The 20,487-nt window shown below is 44.6% G+C and overlaps 1 protein-coding gene across 1 annotated transcript; it reads left to right on the top strand.

Annotated features, from left to right (window-relative positions):
* Positions 1-7,913: 7,913 nt before the first annotated feature.
* Positions 7,914-20,050, top strand: LOC111077919 (T-cell leukemia homeobox protein 3). Its single transcript, XM_022372454.2, has 4 exons — positions 7,914-8,216; positions 9,923-10,380; positions 14,863-15,091; positions 19,849-20,050. Exons 1-4 carry the CDS (start codon positions 8,044-8,046, stop codon positions 20,048-20,050), a joined length of 1,062 nt encoding a protein of 353 aa, XP_022228146.1. The 5' UTR covers positions 7,914-8,043.
* Positions 20,051-20,487: the final 437 nt, after the last annotated feature.

Below are 20,487 nucleotides of genomic sequence, written 5' to 3'. Positions count from 1 at the left end.
ATTCCAGCGCCGATTCGAATCGGACACTCTCCGAGTCAATGTTCATTATTCTTACGCTAATGACAGGGCCGCCATTTTGAAATATTCAAGAGGCTGCTGGAGCTCTGCTCTGAAGCTGTTCTATCACCATTAGTTGGAGTCGAGTCCCACTCGCTGTTCGTGGTGCTGCTGCTGTTGTGGCACGAGTACTACTCCCACTTGACAGAGCTTTGGGGCTGTCGGGCCAGCCGGAGGAGCAAACAAGTTTCATTTGTCAGTTGGCCAAGGCAATTTTCCGACTCTGGATGAGGCTGGCCTGGCCCGCTGGATGCATTTTGAAGCCGACACCTGGACCCCGCCTGCCTTCCCGGCTGACACCAGCATGAGGCCATTTGAAATTAATGAACTATGATTCACAGTCCTCTCTCCCTCTCTATCTACATCTCTTTGCTTTCTCTTGGGCTTAAGCCCAAGTCCCGCTTCCGGCCCAAGCTTTTTTTTTTTTCATTTTCACTAAAGTGCATTTCACATGATGAACGAGACACAGGCCCGTCTCCAGGCACCCCTGAGCGACCTCCAGCTCCTTGCTGCCATTTTTAATTGTTTTGGGAACAAGCGGGCCAGCAGCAACGAACATTTTCATTTGTTATACTCGGGAAAAACTGTACAAAAAAAATTAATGGCAAATGCTAATTTGTGTACACATTTGAAAAATGAATTTCGATTTCAATTCGAGCTTCAGTTTTACGCTCATTAATAATACGTATCGCCGTGAGTAATTTTTCAGTCATGTCCCTAGCGAATTTCGTGTACATATACATATACAGAGTTTATTCCCAAATTAAAAATTAAACACCTCACCCAGAAACTTGTTAATGATTTGCTTTAAGAAATAAACACATTTTAATTAACATTTAAAATACGTTTTAAGCAAAAAGCTTTTAAGAAACGGCGCCATAACAATAATCATAACAAAAGCACAAAACAAAGTCGCTCACAGATCGATGCATCAAAATATGAGAGGGGGCACGAAACGGAACGGAGAACACTCTTGAAATCTCAGCCTCAAGATCCAAATTTAGTTGTGCACTGAAAAAAATTATCTATTTTATTTTTTCTAAAAGGAACTTGGGAATTTTTATTAATTCCAAAGCAGCAGAAAAATATAAATATTTACTATAGTTGTGTATAGTTTTATCTTAATTTATATTATACTGAACATACTCAAACCTCAAGCCTCAATAGTACTGCAAATAAACTGACTTCAAAATATTTTCTTGCAGTGCAGCTTCGGGCTGAGCTCCAACTCCAGCTCGTTCATTAACAAGCGCGTCAAAGTGATAAGAGTACGAGGGTGAGCAGTAAGCTGAGGAGCAGGCAGCGGGGATCGGTAGAGAAACAGGTCACAATGCTAATTGATTGCAGCGAAGTCGTCGTCAACGGGCCATACCAATAAAATTATTGAAGCCACCGCCAGGAGACTCGCATTTCTCGAGTCGTTTTCGGAGAGTCGATAAGCAAATTGCATCCCAAAATGTGACCCGGGCCAAAAGATCGAATATGACTCATCCACACTCGTACGGGTACGGGTATATGGTCGGGAACGAACAACATCAGGTAGGAGGGAGAAGAGCAGAGGCTCAGGGGAACAATAAAATATCCAAGTCGTTGTCTAATGCACTAAGGGCCTGGGGCGGTTTGTCGGATCTCAACGATCTGGTCGCTGTCTCTAGAAATTAAGCAATTAACTTGGGTAGTTGAGATAAGTACGTGCTATATGGAGAGGCGACGGCCGGAGGCTGAAGGCGGGGAAAGGTGTCGTTTTAATATTTGTAACCCGATCGAAACGATTAAAATGCATTTAGCCAATTTGTATATGCAAATAAAATTCCAAACGTGTTGTAGAAATTCCGATTCGAAATCAGAGTCCGGCCAGAAACTTTAACGATCCGCCTTTAAATGCCATTCAAATGTTATAATTTGCTTTCAAAATATCTTATGTCCGTTGTCCGTATTTTTACTGTTTACTCATTTTATGGAGCGGAGGCCTAGTCTTAAAAGGCTTAAATGAAAGCTCGACTTGGGGTTTGTTTCGTATTGTTTTGTTTATTTTTAACGACCGTAGCTTATTTAATTATTTTTATGTGCCAGAGGGGCACTAAAAACTTGAATTTCGTTTCCCTAATAAGTTAAAAGAGTTGTTATACAAATTAGTTCAATGTGCTAAAATTCGATAAAATACATTAGGGGAAAAGCGTTCGACTGAATGTTACAAATTTGGCACGGAAATAAGAGCGGGAAGGGAATTTCAACGGATTATAATATCAGTTAAAACTTTCATATTTTTATTAGAGCCAAATCTATTGTTGTAGAAAAAAGTCAGAAAGTTTTTATCCTCACTTTATAAACAGACTACAAAATTAATTGTATACATCTATAAAGGCTTGATTCGTAAGCTTAATGGACCATGTTCTGATCTGCTATATTCCATATATGTGTAAATATAAGTTATATATTTGTTTAATATTTTTAATTAAACTAAAATTAAATCCAAGTAATAGGATTAAGGAAACAAATCAAATTTTATAATAGCGTAGCAAATGAATCACCCCACTTACCTCTTATCCCATAAGGATTTGGAAAAACACTGGATACGCTCGTATATCTAAGTAATTACCCTCTGCGTACGAAAATTGGGCAATTTGCCATCGAATTTATGACCCACATATCATACTCCTTCCCAATCCCAAACCCAAACGATTCAATTCCCAACTCCTATTCCCTCGGCGGCAAAAAGCCACTTGAAACAATAAAAATCATGACTCCCCCAATGCAGGGTCTGCAGAGTAGGAAAGAATGATCCATAAATTTGGAGGCTAATCGCACACACTCCCGGCGGTGCGGTGCGGTGCAGTGCGGAAATTGTTTGTAATCATACGAAAATTGCCTACAAATGAACTGCTTAACGGCGTGTCGCACATTCAGACAATCAGAATCAGCCCCCAGCCCCGCGAAAAACCCATTTAACCCGGCCCCGAAAATTGTGCCAAATTTGCGTTTGCGGCAGAAATCCCCGACTGGAATTGCGCGGGGGCATATTTAATTTATAAAACAGCTAAAACGGCACCCACCCAAATTGGCCAGGAGACCGCGACGCTGGCGAGTGAATGGTGGGTGGGTGGTTGGAGCAAACTAGTGGAGTGAATGGCGCCTGCTCCTGCTTTGCCGAGTGTTTCAGCAACAATGCGTGGAAAAATCGGTAACTTATTAAAAATGCCCATATACATGAAACAAACATGAGCCTAAGTACACTCAAGAATACATACATATGTATATGGCTGCATTAGCGTGCTCAAGAGTGGGTGTGTGGCAGCATAAAAATCAGTAGCTGCTTGTGGCAGCGATGGGAGTGGGTGCGAAATTAATTAGAAACACCCTTCGGGCTGTGTTGCGCGGCTCTACTGGGGGAATCTACGAATGGAATGGAAGTTCCCAATCACAGGCCATGTTTAATTGAACTTGGCCATCGAATCGAATTGGGGATGAAGACTCTACAGATCCCAGGGGTAGACAATTTATGGATTTCATATTTGCAATATAGAATTGTTCTTATTTCTACAAAGTTTTAATTAATTAAATATTGAAGTAATGGAATCCATATCCACTAGAACATAAATGGAATGGCATGTAGAAAATGAAAAAAAAAGTGTATTATTATTGAGAAATTATTTTATTAATTATAAAAATATATTTAAAATAGGTAATACATATATCTTTTTTAAAGTTTCGATTTTTCAATCTGCTGCCAAAATATATCGATTTCTAGTAGTCTCTTTTTGTTCTTCACTGTTATTTCAATAGCTCCAAATAAGATATCAAAGTTGACGTCTTTACAACTTTGATTTGAAAAAATAAACAGAGGGGAAAATGGTAGCTTCATGCTCCTTGCAGAACACTGTCCAAACGAAGGTCAAACGCGTGTTAGTAGAACTCAGGACCCACAGACACAAGGCAATACACAAGGCGAAAGAGAGTCCTAGCCACAAGTCTTTTCAATAATTGATGCGCTAATTTATCGCTTAGTAAATTGTGTGGCCAATTGATTCACAAAAACACACGCATAGACCCGATCCCAGCCATTTTGGGGGCAGCCTGGCACTGGCTCTGGTCCTGGCCCCTTAATCGAAGTCAAGTGTGGACAGACAGAGCGAAATTTCGAAAAACAATCACGACGGCCTTGGTCTAGGAACTTGAAGTTTGATTTTACCAAGAATGGCGCTCCCTCTATGTGTTGAGGGAAATCACTTAAATGAGATCTACCCACACACAGACAGTCAGACACTCAGATATACACACACACTCATCTTGGCATTAGCCGGTGGAGTGGAGGTACTATTCCCTGGCATGTGTGCATTTGAGAGGGATTCGCATAAAGGTAAAACTGTCACCAATAATAGCCAATCCCTGACCGCATATAAAATCCTCGCTGCGACATCCTGAGAGTAAAATAGGGACAGAGAGAAAGAGAGGAAGGGAGTGAGACTGAGCCATAATCAGTATTGGCATTTTAAGTGACACTTGCGCTGCCTTCCTCCGCCTCAGCCATCGCACTGTCATGCAGTGGGACAGCACTAGTGCCTCCCACACAACACCCACCCACCAACCCAATTCGCGTCATGCGCCGCCATTTGTATATGAGCCAAATAAAAATGCATATCAAATGAAGCTGCAGCCAGTTCGGCAGGAAGTCGAACAGGAGGAACCGGAGCACCGGAAGCTGGAGAACAGGAGGAGATATTATTCGGTGGCACTTGGGCAAAACTTTGCTCTTGAATATTCCATGAAGTTGCCAATAAAGTCAAGTGGCAAGTCCTGCAAACGTTGCCGGAGGTAGGGCCACACACAAACAAACACACACACACCATGCTGAAACAGTGCTTGAGGCATGCACCAGCTACAGTGCATACACTTGAAAAAAAATCAAAGAATGTGAATAATATTTTTGGATAATTTTTGATTAGTTCAGATCGGTGGTAGCCATGTACCTGTGAAGCGTCTCTTTGTGTTATATTCATTAACGGTTGCTGTCTGGGTGAGCACATTCTTTCAGTGTACTTTAGAGCTACACTTAAGCTGAGTTTTGTTTTGCCTGTGTGCCTGCCATCCAGCTGCAGTGCGCTGCTGCATACTAATTTCCATCCACCCTGCCACGGGCACAGCCAATGCCAGTGCCAGTACCACCCCACCCCCTCTGCTATCCCCCATCTTTCGGCCAGCCCCCATTCCATGCATTGTGGTGGTCTTGGCATCATTCCGTATTCATACCAAGCACCAATTTCTCGATTCTGTTGCTGTTGCTTTTGTTCTTGCTGCAGTTATTGTTGTTGCCTGCTATTAAGTGAAATAAAGGTAAAAATGCAATAAAAATGTTGGCCGCCTCTCGTTTTGCATTAAAATTGCATTACAATTGCCATGGATGGAGGCAATGTTGTTGCTTTTATTATGGCAATTGTTTGACGTTGTTGTTGTTGTTGTTGCTGTTCAAATGAAATCCAATTAGCCAACTACAAGGCCTACTACCAACAGCAGCACCAGCCACAGCAGCAGCAGCAGCAGCAGCAGCAGCAGCAACAACGACAGCGAAGAGAGTACAGCGCGTCGTGACTTTTCCAGAGTCCTTTCCAGAGACGTGCGTGTATCCGTGAGTCTCTGTGTGGCTGTGTGCGGGAAATTGAATATGCAGTAATTGCCTGTGGCCTTTCTTCATTTTTGGCCATGATTTTTTCGTGTCTGACACAGAAACATTGTCGGTTAAGTGCAAAAATTAATATTTGTTACCGTTAGGCATAGGATCTGTGCAGGTTAATGTGGTTCCAATACGCGAATGTACACTATAGAACTTGAAATGAAAATTATACCTGCCCTAAGCAGTCTTGGCATAGAAGATTAAGTGGCATTCGAAGACGGATTTAAAGGCAAAAGGAATAAAATAAAAATGTAGATTTAACTTTGTTAAACTAAGTTTATTCTCAGAGCAGGTGAACTCAATATTCAGCGTTTTCTGTGGCTATAATAAACCTTTTAAACTACTTCTCCGACTGAAGGCGTTTTGTGGAAGGTTTCTTGGAGTTTTTGTTTATTTTAAGTCTAGCGAACCTAGACACTGCGATCGTTTAAATTTGACTTAGAAATGCTTTCTTCCACGTTAATTCTTGCCGTGTAGAATGAGCATGTTGCCACACATTAGCTTACTCGACACAAGAAATCTACCAGTAAAGTTGGACCCACTCCAGCTCAAGATTTAGTTCTCTAGCCGCAGAATTTTCTTTCCTGCTTTGGGATGATGGGAGATTTGGCTGGCTCCTGTTCCACCTGCAACTAATGAAGAAAGACTTCTTTGCCGCATACCCCCTTGCCACATTCACATTCCAGGACTACTTGGACAACACCTGACTACTGATTCCGATGGCTCGTGCCCGAGTCGCCAATGAAAACTGTCAATTAACCCACAAGGTTAACTCGGGAAAATGCCAACGTTGCATATGCCCGGAGCAGAAGAAGACGCTGCTGCACAAGCCAATTTCCATTTGCATGGCTGGCAAATGGATTGGATTCGTGTGGTTTGGGATCGGACCTGGGCTTGAATTGAGGCTCGCTTATCGCAATCACCGCCTGCCAAATTCCAGACGATAGCAGAAAGAACACTTTGCGCTAATAAAGATCTCAGAGGCAGACATTAGAGCGGGCTGCAAAGGAAGTCCCCGCCCCCCAACCCACTGGCATCTAAGAACCCGCTGCTTTGTGAACTCAAGCTGACAGAACGCTATTTCCAATTGTGCTATTAATCTGCCACATTTGCGCTTCTCCAGCCAAAGCCAGAACCAGGACGGACAGGGAGCCAGCCAGCTCCCTCGCACTCGTAAGCGAGTGCAGTGCCGCGAAAAAGCGAGACGGCAGCCAGCCCCAGCCTGTGAGCGGGAAAGAGAGGCAGAGTGGAGTGGGGTGGGGAGTACGCTTGGAAACGCTTGGCTAACCCGAAAATAGAAACAATCAAAATAAAAATACATTCTCTTCATGCTCTCGTCTAATAAAAAACCCCAAAAGCAAAACGTTTTCCATTTAAAATGTCGTCGCAAACGCCAAGCGGCTGCTGGCCCCAACGCCCGGCCTGACGCTGTTTGGGGCAGCAGCAGCCAATGGCTGCTGGGCAGCACCACGCCCCCAGACACAGCCGTGCCGAGCAAAAACCTGTTCCGATGGAGCGAGTCAGCGCGACGCATGCGCGAGACAGAAGATGGGCGGAGCGGACCAACCACAGCACAACCACCGCCGCAGAATGGTGCAGCGAGGCACGAGCACAAGTGCGGGGCTGGCGGGGCTGGCGAGGGTTGCTGTTGTTGGCGGACTGCTGTGTGTATTATGGTAGGTTAGGTTCAAACAAGGTGGCAAACAGGCTCGTTAACCGAAAGAGGAAGGAAGTCAGTCGAACGACGCCAGCGTCGACGTAAACGTAAACGTAAACGTCGCTGCCCTCACAGCGGGGGAACTGGTTTGACTTGTTCCGGGCAGGGTGAATTTCGGAATCTCGCTCTTACTCCTGCGGTAGCTGCAGCAGCGGAACAGCAGCAGCAGCAGCAGCAGCGGCGGCGGCAGCAGAACAACAGCAGCAGCAGCAGAGGCCGCAACGCGCAGAGGCAAATCCTCGTCCGTCGGCACATTTTGATTGCATTTATGAAAAGCGTTTTCGCCCGCCAGCACGCGCCCGCTCCCAGTTCGCAGTTCGAGGTTCACAGTCCACGGCAGCGCTTCAATTTGTCGAGTCGAGTCGAGTTGAGTTGAGTTGAGTCGCGATCGAATGCGGATACGCCGTACACTCAGTAAATCCGAAATTAATTAAACATTTCCCGTGTATTGTGTTCTGTAACCAATAACCAATAACTAAAAGTGCTGTGCAGATCAGATTTATTGACTGTTTTTTGACACCTTGAGGAGGTGTAGTGAAAGCCGTTGAGCCGTTGAGCAGACTCGTGGAATCGCAGCAAATTGGCGCCACTTGTTGTCAGCATGTCCAGCCACGAGGAGGATGACCATGAGCATGAGCACGAGCACGGCGACGATGTCGAGGAGCAAGAGATACATGTGGACGTTGACTCCGATTCGCGGATGTCATGCGGCAGCGGCTCCGATGTGGATATGGATAATGGCAGCTGTTACGATGAGTCGGAAACGCCATTGAGGTAAGGATTGGATGAGCAGCAAGAGCAGCAAGGGCAGCCAGGGAAACAGTCAGTAGTTTTTTGGATGATTCGCGGAAATTTCCAGAATGGCTTTAAATATAATTGATCCGTGGTCATCCGTGCCTCAAAGAAACGGTCTGTCAGGTCGGTTGATGGGCTTAGAATACGTGTTTACCTATTTATTTGCTAGATTCACTTTGATTAGAGATACTTATAGAACAAATACCGGATCCGGTAAATTAAAACAATATAGGTATATATTTATTTCAGCAATAATTCTGCAAAAATACCCAAATTAGATAAATGTTCCAATTTGAAAAGTATTTAATTGCGCATAGCATTTTTAATTTGACTGGTAGCTCATTTATTTAGACTTCGTTCTGATACAACATATAAATATCGTACTAAAAATGTAAATTATTTACTGCCCCATAGAGTCGGATCATTGGATTATTTCCGTAAACAGGGTCATAGTCATTTCAAGTCAGTGAAAAGTCATTTGTGTATGGATATATTTTCATAGCTCCCACTGTTTTATAGCCCCCCACTGGCATTCAAAGTCATACATAATATCCCAAGAGCCGATTTTCGATTCAAATGCTCTCTGGCTTAACGCAATTAAAATTGTGGGACAAAATCGTCTTTGTCCAGCTGCAGAGAATGACCAACAAAAGGGCCTAACAAGCTGCCAGAATATCGAACTGGCCGTGATAACTGCTCTCATTCATATTGTTAGAGAGGCTGGGACATCGGTTTGAAGAACGGCGTGAACAAACCTCTTAAAAGCTAATGAATTGACCATACAATGCCACCAGAAGAATGGAACCCCGAAATTTCCCATAAAGCTATAGGTAAAACCAAAGAAACTCCCTGAATTTACATACATAGCGCACAGATAGACAGACCATCGCTGGTATGGCAGGCAGGCAGTGGTAATGGGCATTGTATTGGCCATTGACTATGGGGGATTGGGGATCGCCGCAGACGATAAAACGCACATTAGTAAGGCGCCAAAAACGCGCTCTGATAAGAGCGCCCAAATGGACCTAAACGGGTTCGGATACGAGTTCGATCTTGGGGCTCTTGGGCTCTGACGTTTGTCGGATTAACATTTTAATAGAGCGTGCCATAAAAATGCCATAAAACCCGCGTTCCAGGGGAATCTAGAGCACCGGAGACAACGAGTTTTGGCCAAAAAGTGTATCCATAATTTGGAAAGTGTTTTTGTGTCTGGCAATTTCATATCATTATTGTTTCGATCCCCAGCCCTGAAACGAGCCGAGGGCCGATGGCTTTTATTTTTGATTTGTAAATTAAATGCTGTGCGTGACTTGTTTTTAGTGCGTCCGTTGATGGCATTCGATGATTTATAGAATCGTATTAAAGGCCTCTAACGGCCGTCAGTATTTGCATAATTACTTAATTTTGTACACAACATTGCGTATACGCCGCATTGGCAACATGTTTTCATGATTTCTGCATCTGTCTCTCACGCGTCGTCGTGTCTTATCCGCTCGCGTGGGCACTGGAGTTGGAATTGGAACTCGAACTGGTATTGATTGTTGATTCTTGGTCTGGGTTGCAGCATTAATTATTACGAATGTTCTCATGATTTTATTTTTTGCCCTATCAGGCGACACTTTTTAATGAGCCTCGGCACCTCTCTCGCTTTCTTTCTTTTTTTTTTTGACTATCCCTCTCCACAGTGAGTCGCTGCAGTCGGAGCAGACGCGATCCTCGTCCAGCGAGAACCTTCCCTTCAGCATATCACGCCTGCTATCCAAACCCTTCGAGACGAACAACAACCACAGCATCAGCCTCAGCCTCAGTCACAGCCACCAGCACAGCAGCAGCCCCGGCTCCAGCAGCAACAATAACAACAACAATAACAACAACAATCATGGGGAGAAGGGCGAGGAGAAGGAGCTACTCCAGGTGGAGGACCATGAGCTGGCGGCCTACAAGCTGGCCACCAGCATCGCCAACTCCACGTACGGAAGTGCCGCGGCCCTCTACTCATATCCCCATCTGTATCCATCGGCAGCGGCAGCAGCCGCCGGCCATGTGCTACGTGTGCCGCCCCAGAGGACGCCACTGACGTGGGCCCTGCCACCGCTGCACCATGCGGCGTTGGCCCATCAGGCGGTCAAGGATCGACTGGCAGGTGAGGAGTCGCCCCCATGCGGTGCTGGGTCATGTTTTGATTTCCCTCTAATGATGGCCAGTGTCCAACGGTAGCAATCGCTACTGTTCCCCGGCATATACATACGTACATACATACATATATATTTATGTACTTGCACACACACACACACACACACACACAGATACTCGTACACGTGTGGACAGTAATAAGCGCGATCAGAGAAGTCTTTTAAGCCAACATGCCTATCGGCATGTCATTGCAGACCCAGGGCAACACGATCCCCAGCCCGAGATCCCGATCCCGAACTCAATTCCTCATCCCACACACACACATACACACAGTTGGACCTCTCCGGGATGCTAAAGTATAAAAACATGTTTGCCTTCAAATGCGCAATCGCAGCTTAAGTTAAAAACTTAACGCTGAGCCACCGCCCAGAAGCGACAGAGGAATGGGCCTCGTTCGCAATTTGCATACGCATCTGGATCTGGAGCTGTAGCTGTAGCAGCAGATGTATCTGCATCTGCATCTGCATCCGTATCCATATCTGTGGGGCTCCTTTTTGCATCCCATCCCTTTTGTTAATTTGTTTACATTATGAGCTTCACTTGTAGCTACAAGCGGCTGGCACAGCGCGAGCCTTTTGAAATAATGAGACGGCGTTGATTTTATTACGCCTCAGTAGCTCCCTGAATGCAGGCTACCATTTTGGTAGCGTAAGGGACTTGTTCTGGACTGCTCATCTGGGTGTGTGTGTGTGTCTGCCTATAACTCATAATATTTTTGGCTGGTTTTTGGCCATGTGGAAAAGCTGCTTAGCTGGGGAATGCTGCGCCAATCTGATGGCCAGAACCTGAGCAGGCCTTTTATGGCCAACATCCGCCCAGTGTTCTGCTTTTGCATTTTTTTTTTTAGTTATTTTAATGAGCTGGTTTACATGACTTTTTAATTTCGCGCTGCGCCCGAAAAGGAATTAATTACGCATTGGGCGGTCGCAGGGCTCAGCGAGTGAGTTCTTCGTTGCCGGCTTATTTATCGCCCGAATGCCGCACTTCACATTTGAGTCCAACTGACATGGTCAGCTTTTAATTAGCCAGCCAGCCAGCCAGCCAGCCAGAGCCTCGAATGCCAGAATGGCCAAAAGAATATATATATATGTATATATATACAATATGCATATGCATAGGGAAAGAAGGAGGCCATGGGATGGAATGGGCTGAGGGGGGAATCGGTCTCGGCTAGTCACAACCTGAGGCACACTTATGAGGCCGCCAGGGTGATCCAAGTCTCGTTTCAGTTCGTTTTGTCAACATCTTCGTTGTCTCCCGTCCGCATCTTGCGTCTGGGTCGGTCTCTTCGTCTGACGTCTGTGTCTTGTTGCGTTTATTGTGTCGCTGCCTGCCTGCTGGCCGATAAGCTGGCGCCTTGGCTTTTTTCATTAACAAGACAAACGAGCGTCCGTCCACTGCAGTGGCTGCCCGACCCTTTGCCACTTTGCCCCCCTCCTCGGCCCTCAGCACTCTTAGCGCCATATGATTAATAACCATTGCATGTTAATTTCTGTTAGCTTTTTTTTTGTTTGTTTTTTTTTTTGGAATTGACGTCGCAGCAGGCGCCAATTACTTTTCGGGTATGCTCGTACTCGTACAGCCCTTAAAGCGTTTGGTTTCATGACAATTTCCAGACTAATCCGAACTGGAGTTGGGGGCCCCCCTCTGTGGGCTATGTTCAGTCACGAATGCCAACTAATACATGATTCAATTGCAGCTAGATGGTAGATTTACATGGCAACAATACTGTTAGGTGGTTCATTATATTTCGTTAGTAATTTCCAAATATCCCAGGTGAACATTCAAACATTGTAGTTCTCACATTCTAAGAGAATCTGCTGTCTAGCAGTTTCACTTTTCAATGTCAAACATTGTTTGACCAAGTCTATTAATATTTATATTAAATTGAGTTGTATAAGGAGTACGCCTTAAAGAAATCTCAGATATATTTTCCTGCTGCTTTGAACTCCTTTTTTCAGAGAATTTTCCTGTTTCTTGACTCAGCTGCGTGACATGTCAAACCATAGCAATGACACAGCTTTTTTTTTTGTTTGTTTTTATACTTTAAAATGTTATAGCAATCCAATGTTTAGTTTAATAAAATTCGTACCCCTCTTTCCAGTGCCATTCACATACCAAAAGAGTCTCACATTCAGTACACTGTTTCTCGATAGTTTCGCTACTTTGCTGCTTCTGAGGCTCCTCATCAGGCACGGCACACATTTATTCTTAGAAATGATAGCCACTTTCAGTGGTTATCCAAATCACTTGCTGGCAAAGGTTAAAGTGTAGCAGCTTCCAATGGGGGCGATCAAGGGGGCGGCAGTTGGAGCCGCAGTCGAGCCCGTTCAGCCACAGGCCGCCATCAATAATGCATGCTAAAAGCTTTTTGCATTATTTTACGTATTTCTGGCAAGGCGGCGTCCTGCCACACAAGGATATGTGTATCTTGAAGATACGTTTACGTATACGTATATGTGCCTGCGCCAAAATATCATAAATAAACAGGGCGGAGCTGCGGAGGAGGCTGCCGGTATAGCTATAAAATTATGCTTATGCGGCTTTTGCGCCTTATCCCGCCAGTATCCTTTAAGTATGTGTGCTGGGGCAAAATCATGGAGAAGCTGCTTATGTGGTGCGATAAATGGCTTTTTATTGAAATTGATATTGCCTGAAATATTCAAATGATTGCCAACCCCCAGCCGAGCCATGGGAAATTTATAGCAAAAAGATGCTCAGAGAAAAAGGGTTCGGTTCGGTTCCGTTGCCGAGAAAAGTTGCAATAACAAACATGATTTGTCAGCTTAACACCCGCCACCCCCATTCGCTGGCATTTGATGGCTTCTGACAGCACAGCGCCCACCACCGCCATTTTCCTACACAACTTCGATGAGGGTTCGCCGGTTCGGATGCCGATGCCGCTGCCCGTTTCGGCTATGGCACACCAATAAGCGATACATATTTGAGAGGTTTTCATAATGTAAAAAGTTCTTTCCGGCATAACCAGTCCAACGCTGTAAATCATGGAACATTTACGCTCTGTTAAATTAGGTTCGTGTCTATAGGCGTTCTGGTTATTTTTTAGGGTATGTGTGTTTAGATATATTGAAATTGCATCTGAAGAATCATTCAAATGGAAATCATATCTTATATCGCAGATAAGATTTAGGCAGTTTTCATAGTCAAAGAATATTTTCAATCATTTATGATATTCAGCTAATTTACAGTGTGAATTGTAATCATTTATTGATTTATATTAGAGATGATTCAAAATAGTAAAAAAGCCACCCATGAAAACCTTTATTAATTCTTTGTGAATTCTTTTTTTCTGAATTCCCTTTTGAAGTTTTTCTTCATTTTATTTCAAAATACTAAGCAAATTAATCAGCTTAAATCGAATTAAATTTGACTGATTGATTAATTAATCTCCAGCTTTATCAGCACAATTGATTTGCTCAGTGGAAAATAAATATGTTATGCCCGAATATATTGAAAGTTACTTGCTCAACGTTGAAGACGATTGCTAACATTTCAAATGGCTTCTGGCTAACAAATTTCGCCAGCCCCCAGCCCCCAGCCCAGGCCTGACTTCTCGCATGACCTCAGCAAACAGCCAACAAGCCGGTTTCCAAATTGTCGTTGGCTGTTGTTGTTGTAGTTGCCGTTGCCGTTGCCGTTGGTGTGGTGCTGTTTCGGCGACAAGATTGCCGTCGACTGCGAGATCGTTTTAATATTTTGTTGAGCTCTCTGCGCCAGGCCTTATCGCACCCAATAAACAACAAAAAACACACACACGCCAAGGCGACTGGCAGGAATTTTAAAAGGTTCAGCGCCAGTGCATGCCTGACCACCGTTTCGACCATAGCCAGACCCAGACCCAGACTGGGATTGGGACTCTGCTCCGATCCATACCAGATCCAGACCCAGACAGTGGGTCACTTACGCATCCCACAAGCCTGCGCGACTTTATGACTAAGCGTCGGGGCTTTGAATGAAAATTGATGTCGCGTGCGTTGTCTACAAGACGCTTCTTCGTCTGGGCCCTATGATAAGGGTTCATCTACTCCTCTACTATGCCGCTCCTCTCCAACAATGTATACTCCTGCCTGGGTCAGTGGCAATTAGCCGCTTAGCGGCCGAGTCAGTGACTCCTAGGGGCTGCGGCGTCTAAATTGATTTCACAGCAGGAAGGGCGGCAGGTAGTGGCAGTGGCAGTGGCAGCGGCAGCGCTAAGTAGTTGCAGTCGCACAGGTGCCGCCGTTCAACTCCGGAAGCAAATTTCGGAAACTGGCACTTATCTAGGAGGGAATTTATGGTTTGCTAATTGCGCGCCAGGACACACACCGCACAGAGGGAGATCTAGAGATAGTTACTCACACAGAGAGAGAGTGAAACTGAACTACTATTAAGTGCTTATATTTAATATGTATTTCCCTTGCTGCCATTACAGCTGCCTTCCCCATTGCCCGACGGATTGGACATCCCTACCAGAATCGCACGCCACCAAAGCGGAAAAAGCCACGCACATCCTTCACGCGCATCCAGGTGGCCGAGCTGGAGAAGCGCTTCCACAAGCAAAAGTATCTGGCCTCCGCGGAGCGAGCGGCTCTGGCGCGGGGCCTCAAGATGACCGATGCTCAGGTGAAGACGTGGTTCCAGAATCGACGCACCAAATGGAGGTGAGTTACGTTCTACTTGGCTATGTTCCCTTCCCTGTTCCTGTCAGCCCCCCTGCCAGGCAAGCGGCAAGTTGGCAGCAAAAAATCAATAGCCATCCCCATGCCCATTTTCCCACTTTAGAAGTGCTGACAGCTTGACACTTACCCTACCCTACGCATCCTTCCCCTGTTTTGGCTGTTTTTTACGGGCCTTTTTAAACTACAATATGCACAAAAGGCTTTTGTTTAAAAGGAATAATAACCGAAAGAGATTTGAGAGCATCGACTCAGGGATGCTCTAACCAAAGCATCCTCATATATACACATTTTATAATCACAGAAAATCCTATTGATTTCAAATAATAATAGACTAAATACGGGACAAAAATAATCTGAAATTTCTCGAATATTTTCAATGATTTTAAATTATTATTTACATATACACGATTTAGTCAGTGCTTAAATGAGTGTGAACCAAATTCAGATAACGTGTTACGAACAATGTTTTATTTGTCATATACCCCGAAATAGAACAGAGAAAAAGAAAGCGTGATGTACATGAGCGAGGAGTAAATGGCTCATTCAATATGCATGAGCACATTAAATGAAAAACTCGCAGCTCCAATGGTGGGGAGTTTCCGTGTATACAGAATAGGAGGGTTAGCTCTGCATTTGGTAGCCACAAAGAGCACTCTTGTTGAACAAGCCAAGTGGCACCTTTTTACATTAACCGTTGCTAACTAACCAAATGCATAATGTTAATATTGTAGTCACAAAGTGGGGCTTTAATAGTTAAATTCATAAAGGAAGAACAAAAATCAAATATGAAGCAAATACTTTAATTTGAAACAGATTCGAATGTGAAATTAATGTCAAAAATTGTTGTTTCTAAATATTTTAATATAAACCATACAAATTGGATGCAAGGCAATTAGCATTTTGATTAATGTGACTCTGGCTCACAACTAATGCTTGTCGTACATTTTGAATACTTTTCAAAGCTCGTGTGTGTGTCATTTGGATGGAAAATGATAATTTATTTGGAATAAATATTCCCCCATTTCCAGTCCCAGGCAGGGGCCGTCACATGGCATTGATGCGTTGAGGGCGCTTGCGTGTCTCTAATTGTTTTCTATTTTATTATTGCCAACTATGTATTTGAATACGAAATAATTTGAACAGGGCGCGTCCATATTCATATGCAATTACCGACGATCATAATGCTGATGGCAAATGGCGGCTAAATGGACAAAGTTTTCCAACTTTTCTCAGGCCGCCAACGGGAACGGGGCGATTGGAGGAGGAGTCGCGTTTAAGACGCGTTAATTGCCGCTTAGCAGGCCCGAAGTCTGGGCCAGACCTCCCTCTCTTTCGCTCTCCCCTCGCAGTGCTCTTTTGGCTTATCAGCCATTTTGGGCCTATTCCCGCTCGTAAAAATTAATGATGTAAAACGCAATTTTGTTAACGGCAACTGCCACAGCCCCGGCCGCTCGCTGCCACGGCTCGTTTGTGGTTAAGTGAAATGGCAATGGCACAGCCAGCCCATTATACAAGCGCCATGATTACGACTCAGCATAACTCGTAAATATCAGGTATACTATACGAGTATGTGTATGGATAATGTGCTCACATAATTGCCTTAATGCACACTGCGCTGCATTTGCAAGTAATTTGAATAATTAGCCCTGTCCCACATGGCGTATGGGCAATGCGCGTTAAGCAATATATATAAAGATATACCCCAGTGCTGTTTGCTTCTTAATAAATTGCAACTTGTTAATGCCTCATTACGGATATTCTCCGCCATATTCGAGTGCTATCTCGGATCTCTTTCGAATGACTCAATTGACAGGCAAGAATACGCAGCAGCAACGAGAGTTCGGCATAAATAATTAATAACAAATGGCGCGAGAGCAAATGAATGAATTCTTGTTGCCTGTCAGTGTCTGACAATGTGTTTAGCAAACAAAAACAAAAACAAAAAAACACTAAAAGATACAATCAGCAGAGACACAGCATCACAGACACACAAAAACAAAGCAGATGGAGAGAAGAAAAATTGTCTGTCATTTGCAGCATATTTCGTGGCCCTGGCCCTGGCATTGGTACCCTTGTGCCTCGTGTCTCCCTGTGGGGGCGGTAACAAATGGCCAAGTCTAACTGTTGTCTGGCTTCCGGTGGAGCCATTTTTAGTCTCCTGCTGCAATTCTCTCTGGGTACATAATTCAATTAGTTGCCGGCCCATAAATCAACTCTCTGCGCGCTAAACCCTTTTTAATTACAAGCTCGTACATCATCAGAGGCCAGATACGATCCCCATCCCCCCCGGAGCCAAGTTTTCTACTTCCTAGTAAATCTTGGAGCAGAGTGGAGTCACTTTATATTAATTGCCTGGGCATATGCGCAACTTTTCTGCCGAAAGCTGACTAATTAAAAATTTACACACATGCCAGAAGGAACAACTTTTGACCGCAGAAGCACAAGCGAAAAATCAATTTGACTGAAAGCAAAGTTTTTGCGGCTGCATCAGGCGAAAAATCAAGTAAAATTAATTACTCGAGCGACGGCCATTTGTAAATTAACTTGGAATCCGGTTGGTCCCATCGGCACGTGTCCTGTTTCCGAAGGGTCTCTGGGAAAATCTTCAAGCTTGCGGCGAGCGGGTCCCCGGGGACTGGCACCAGCTCCTTGGCCAGTCAATTAATGGTCTGGCTAAATTGTTATGTCTTGAAAGATAATTACCGCAGGACCTTTTTGGGTGGGGGCCAGCAGGCTCTCGGCGCACCGAAACTTGTCCCCCAATTTGCCGACATCGTTTGCGTGTAGTGTGTGAAATGATTTTAATTACCAGGACACGGACGGGGCCCTCGAGCAGCAGCTGCCTGACAGTTTAGTGGCTTTGCTGAGATGGAATGGGGATGGGTATGGGACACTTAAATTTATGTGCCCAGCTTTAATAAACATTTTAGCTTAATGCCCGGCCATTATTTATCTCGGATAGCAACAAAAACTTTCCACATCAACGCGATGGCGCCAAGAGACCAACATTTAACATTTGTAAAGCGTTTGTTACATTTTCCAGGCTCCGTGACTCGAGCCCGGAGATAAATTACAATCGTGTATCGTCGCTGCCTCCGACTCGTGCCACTGACTTTGGCTCTGGCCCTGGCCCCACACCCTCTGACTATGCCTCAAACACACTCACAGAGCCACTTTCGTTTGCTTGGCTCTTTTGGAGTTTTTAATCAATTTTCGTTGAATTTTTTATGCGGTAGCTGTTAAAAATGCTGCCCGATAAAGCGCTGCCAAAGCAGCGGAGGTGAAAAAGTAAAAGCGAAATGCTGCTCTGCACATAATAACTCACTCCGGACTGCAACTGACAATTGAATTGTTGTGCCAGCAGATTACGGACATCATGTCGGGGTGGGGGAATGCGTGGGATAACCCATAACCCACTTGAATGAGTTATAGAAACCATCTTTGGGCTGCTTCATTACACATGTGTCTGCACTCTCCATGCTCCATTTAAGTGTGCAAACAGAGACACACACACACACACGTGCGAGTTATTTGTGGGTCCAAAACTTTGCACTAAATACCCCAGACTAATGCATTTTTAATGATCTCGCATGCGAGTTATGAAATTATAGTTTGAACGATGACATTGCTGATGAAAACCGTAATGAAAGCATATTAAACAATAATTATGATATATGCCGGCATAGTTGTGGTTATAGCGAAGGTATATCCATACATATGTACATTTGCACAGCCTGGCAGACTCCTGCCGCTTGTCTATTTAGCTGGCAACATAAGAACTTCATTAGCTCATGAAATATTCAAGATGGCGCATATGGCGGCGGGGCAGAGCAACGCAACCCCTAGTCGGGCTGGGCTGTCTGTCTCTGTGTGTGAGGGTGTGCATGAGGGTGGGTGGTTGCCACTGGTGGTGGTGGTAATTTCAGCTCCATGGCCACAATTAGAGCAAAATGCTGCGCAAACGCGGCCCGGAATGGGGGCAGGGCAGGGAGGGGTAAACTCTGGACAACTGCATGTGGAATGCATTTTCCCACTGAATAATTCATTCAGCTGGCAGGGCACTGGCACAGGCACGGTGTGTCCGAGGCCAAAATCCCTTTTAAGCACAAAACATTTAAAATGCAATTTTACGCAGTCCGCACTTGGCTCGAAATTAATTTTCCACAAAAACAAAAGAGAGACCAACCATGGCTGATTGGACCCGTGTCGGTCCGTGGCAGTGGCAGTCAGCATATTTGATTTGATTAGTTTTAAATGGTCTTAATCGGCCGCCCACATAATGACTTGATGAGCTTCTGCCCCCTACCTACCCGCCTGTACTCTCACAATATATGCCATATACTCGTATGAGCGGCTGAAATAGAGTTCTGGCAAATTGGTTTTCCATAATGAATATGTACATTAAGCGATGGCCATTCGCAGATAGAGATAATATGCATGGTCATCATTCGTATCGATTATATAGCTGATGTATAGGTATCTATATTGGGAGCTAACTATATATATGTATATATTTATTTAAACCGTCTTAAGTGTATTAAATCAATAATACCTACTCGAAACATATTTATACAATAATTTCCTTTGGATTGTTTGGTAAACAGTTTACCCAGAACTTTCTTTAATTATCTCATTAGCCCATGACAGCACCTCCGTTCCCCCCATTTTCCCTCTTAACTATATCTAAAATAATATGAAATATAACTAACTTAAATTGTTTCCTTCGTTTGCCATTTCAGACGCCAGACAGCCGAAGAACGCGAGGCTGAGCGGCAGGCTGCCAATCGCCTGATGCTTTCGCTGCAGGCGGAGGCCATTAGCAAGGGCTTTGCCCCACCGTCGGCTCCACTGAGCTCCCAGGGCGGCATCAATGGCGCGCCCCTGGCAGCGTTGCACGGCCTGCAGCCGTGGGCAGAGGCATCGCATGCGGCGGGCTGCTAATCGTGTACCGGATCGTGTGGCGGCAGAAGGTTTATTTGTGATACATTTCGCTCTGTACATAGTTCGATGGAGGCGGCGGAGAACGGACAGTGATCGCTCGGGTGGGCGCAGGCTGTTCCCACTGTAAATAGGATTGGTTCTCCCATCTGTAAATACCTAGCTTTATTCTCTAGAGACGCTTACTTATCAAATCCCCGGCGGAGGAGGTGCAGAAGGCGGTGCCCGGTCTACGCTTTAAGTTTTGTGTAGATTCTCAATTTTTCAGTTTTGTGTGTTCGTAGTGTAGCATTTAGACCCCCTTCCCTTAGTTATTGTTCGACAGTTTAACCGAAGGCAAATCGCATCTCAAAAATGTCGCAGTGAGCTTCAGAGCCACACTTAGTAATAATACAACGTATATATACAGGATATATACATATATGTATATACGTACATAC

The sequence above is a fragment of the Drosophila obscura genome, unplaced genomic scaffold (genome assembly GCF_018151105.1).
Source record: "Drosophila obscura isolate BZ-5 IFL unplaced genomic scaffold, ASM1815110v1 contig_150, whole genome shotgun sequence".
Taxonomy (NCBI): domain Eukaryota; kingdom Metazoa; phylum Arthropoda; class Insecta; order Diptera; family Drosophilidae; genus Drosophila; species Drosophila obscura.
Note: the sequence above shows the minus strand (reverse complement) of the source record. Positions and strands in the feature narration are given on the sequence as shown.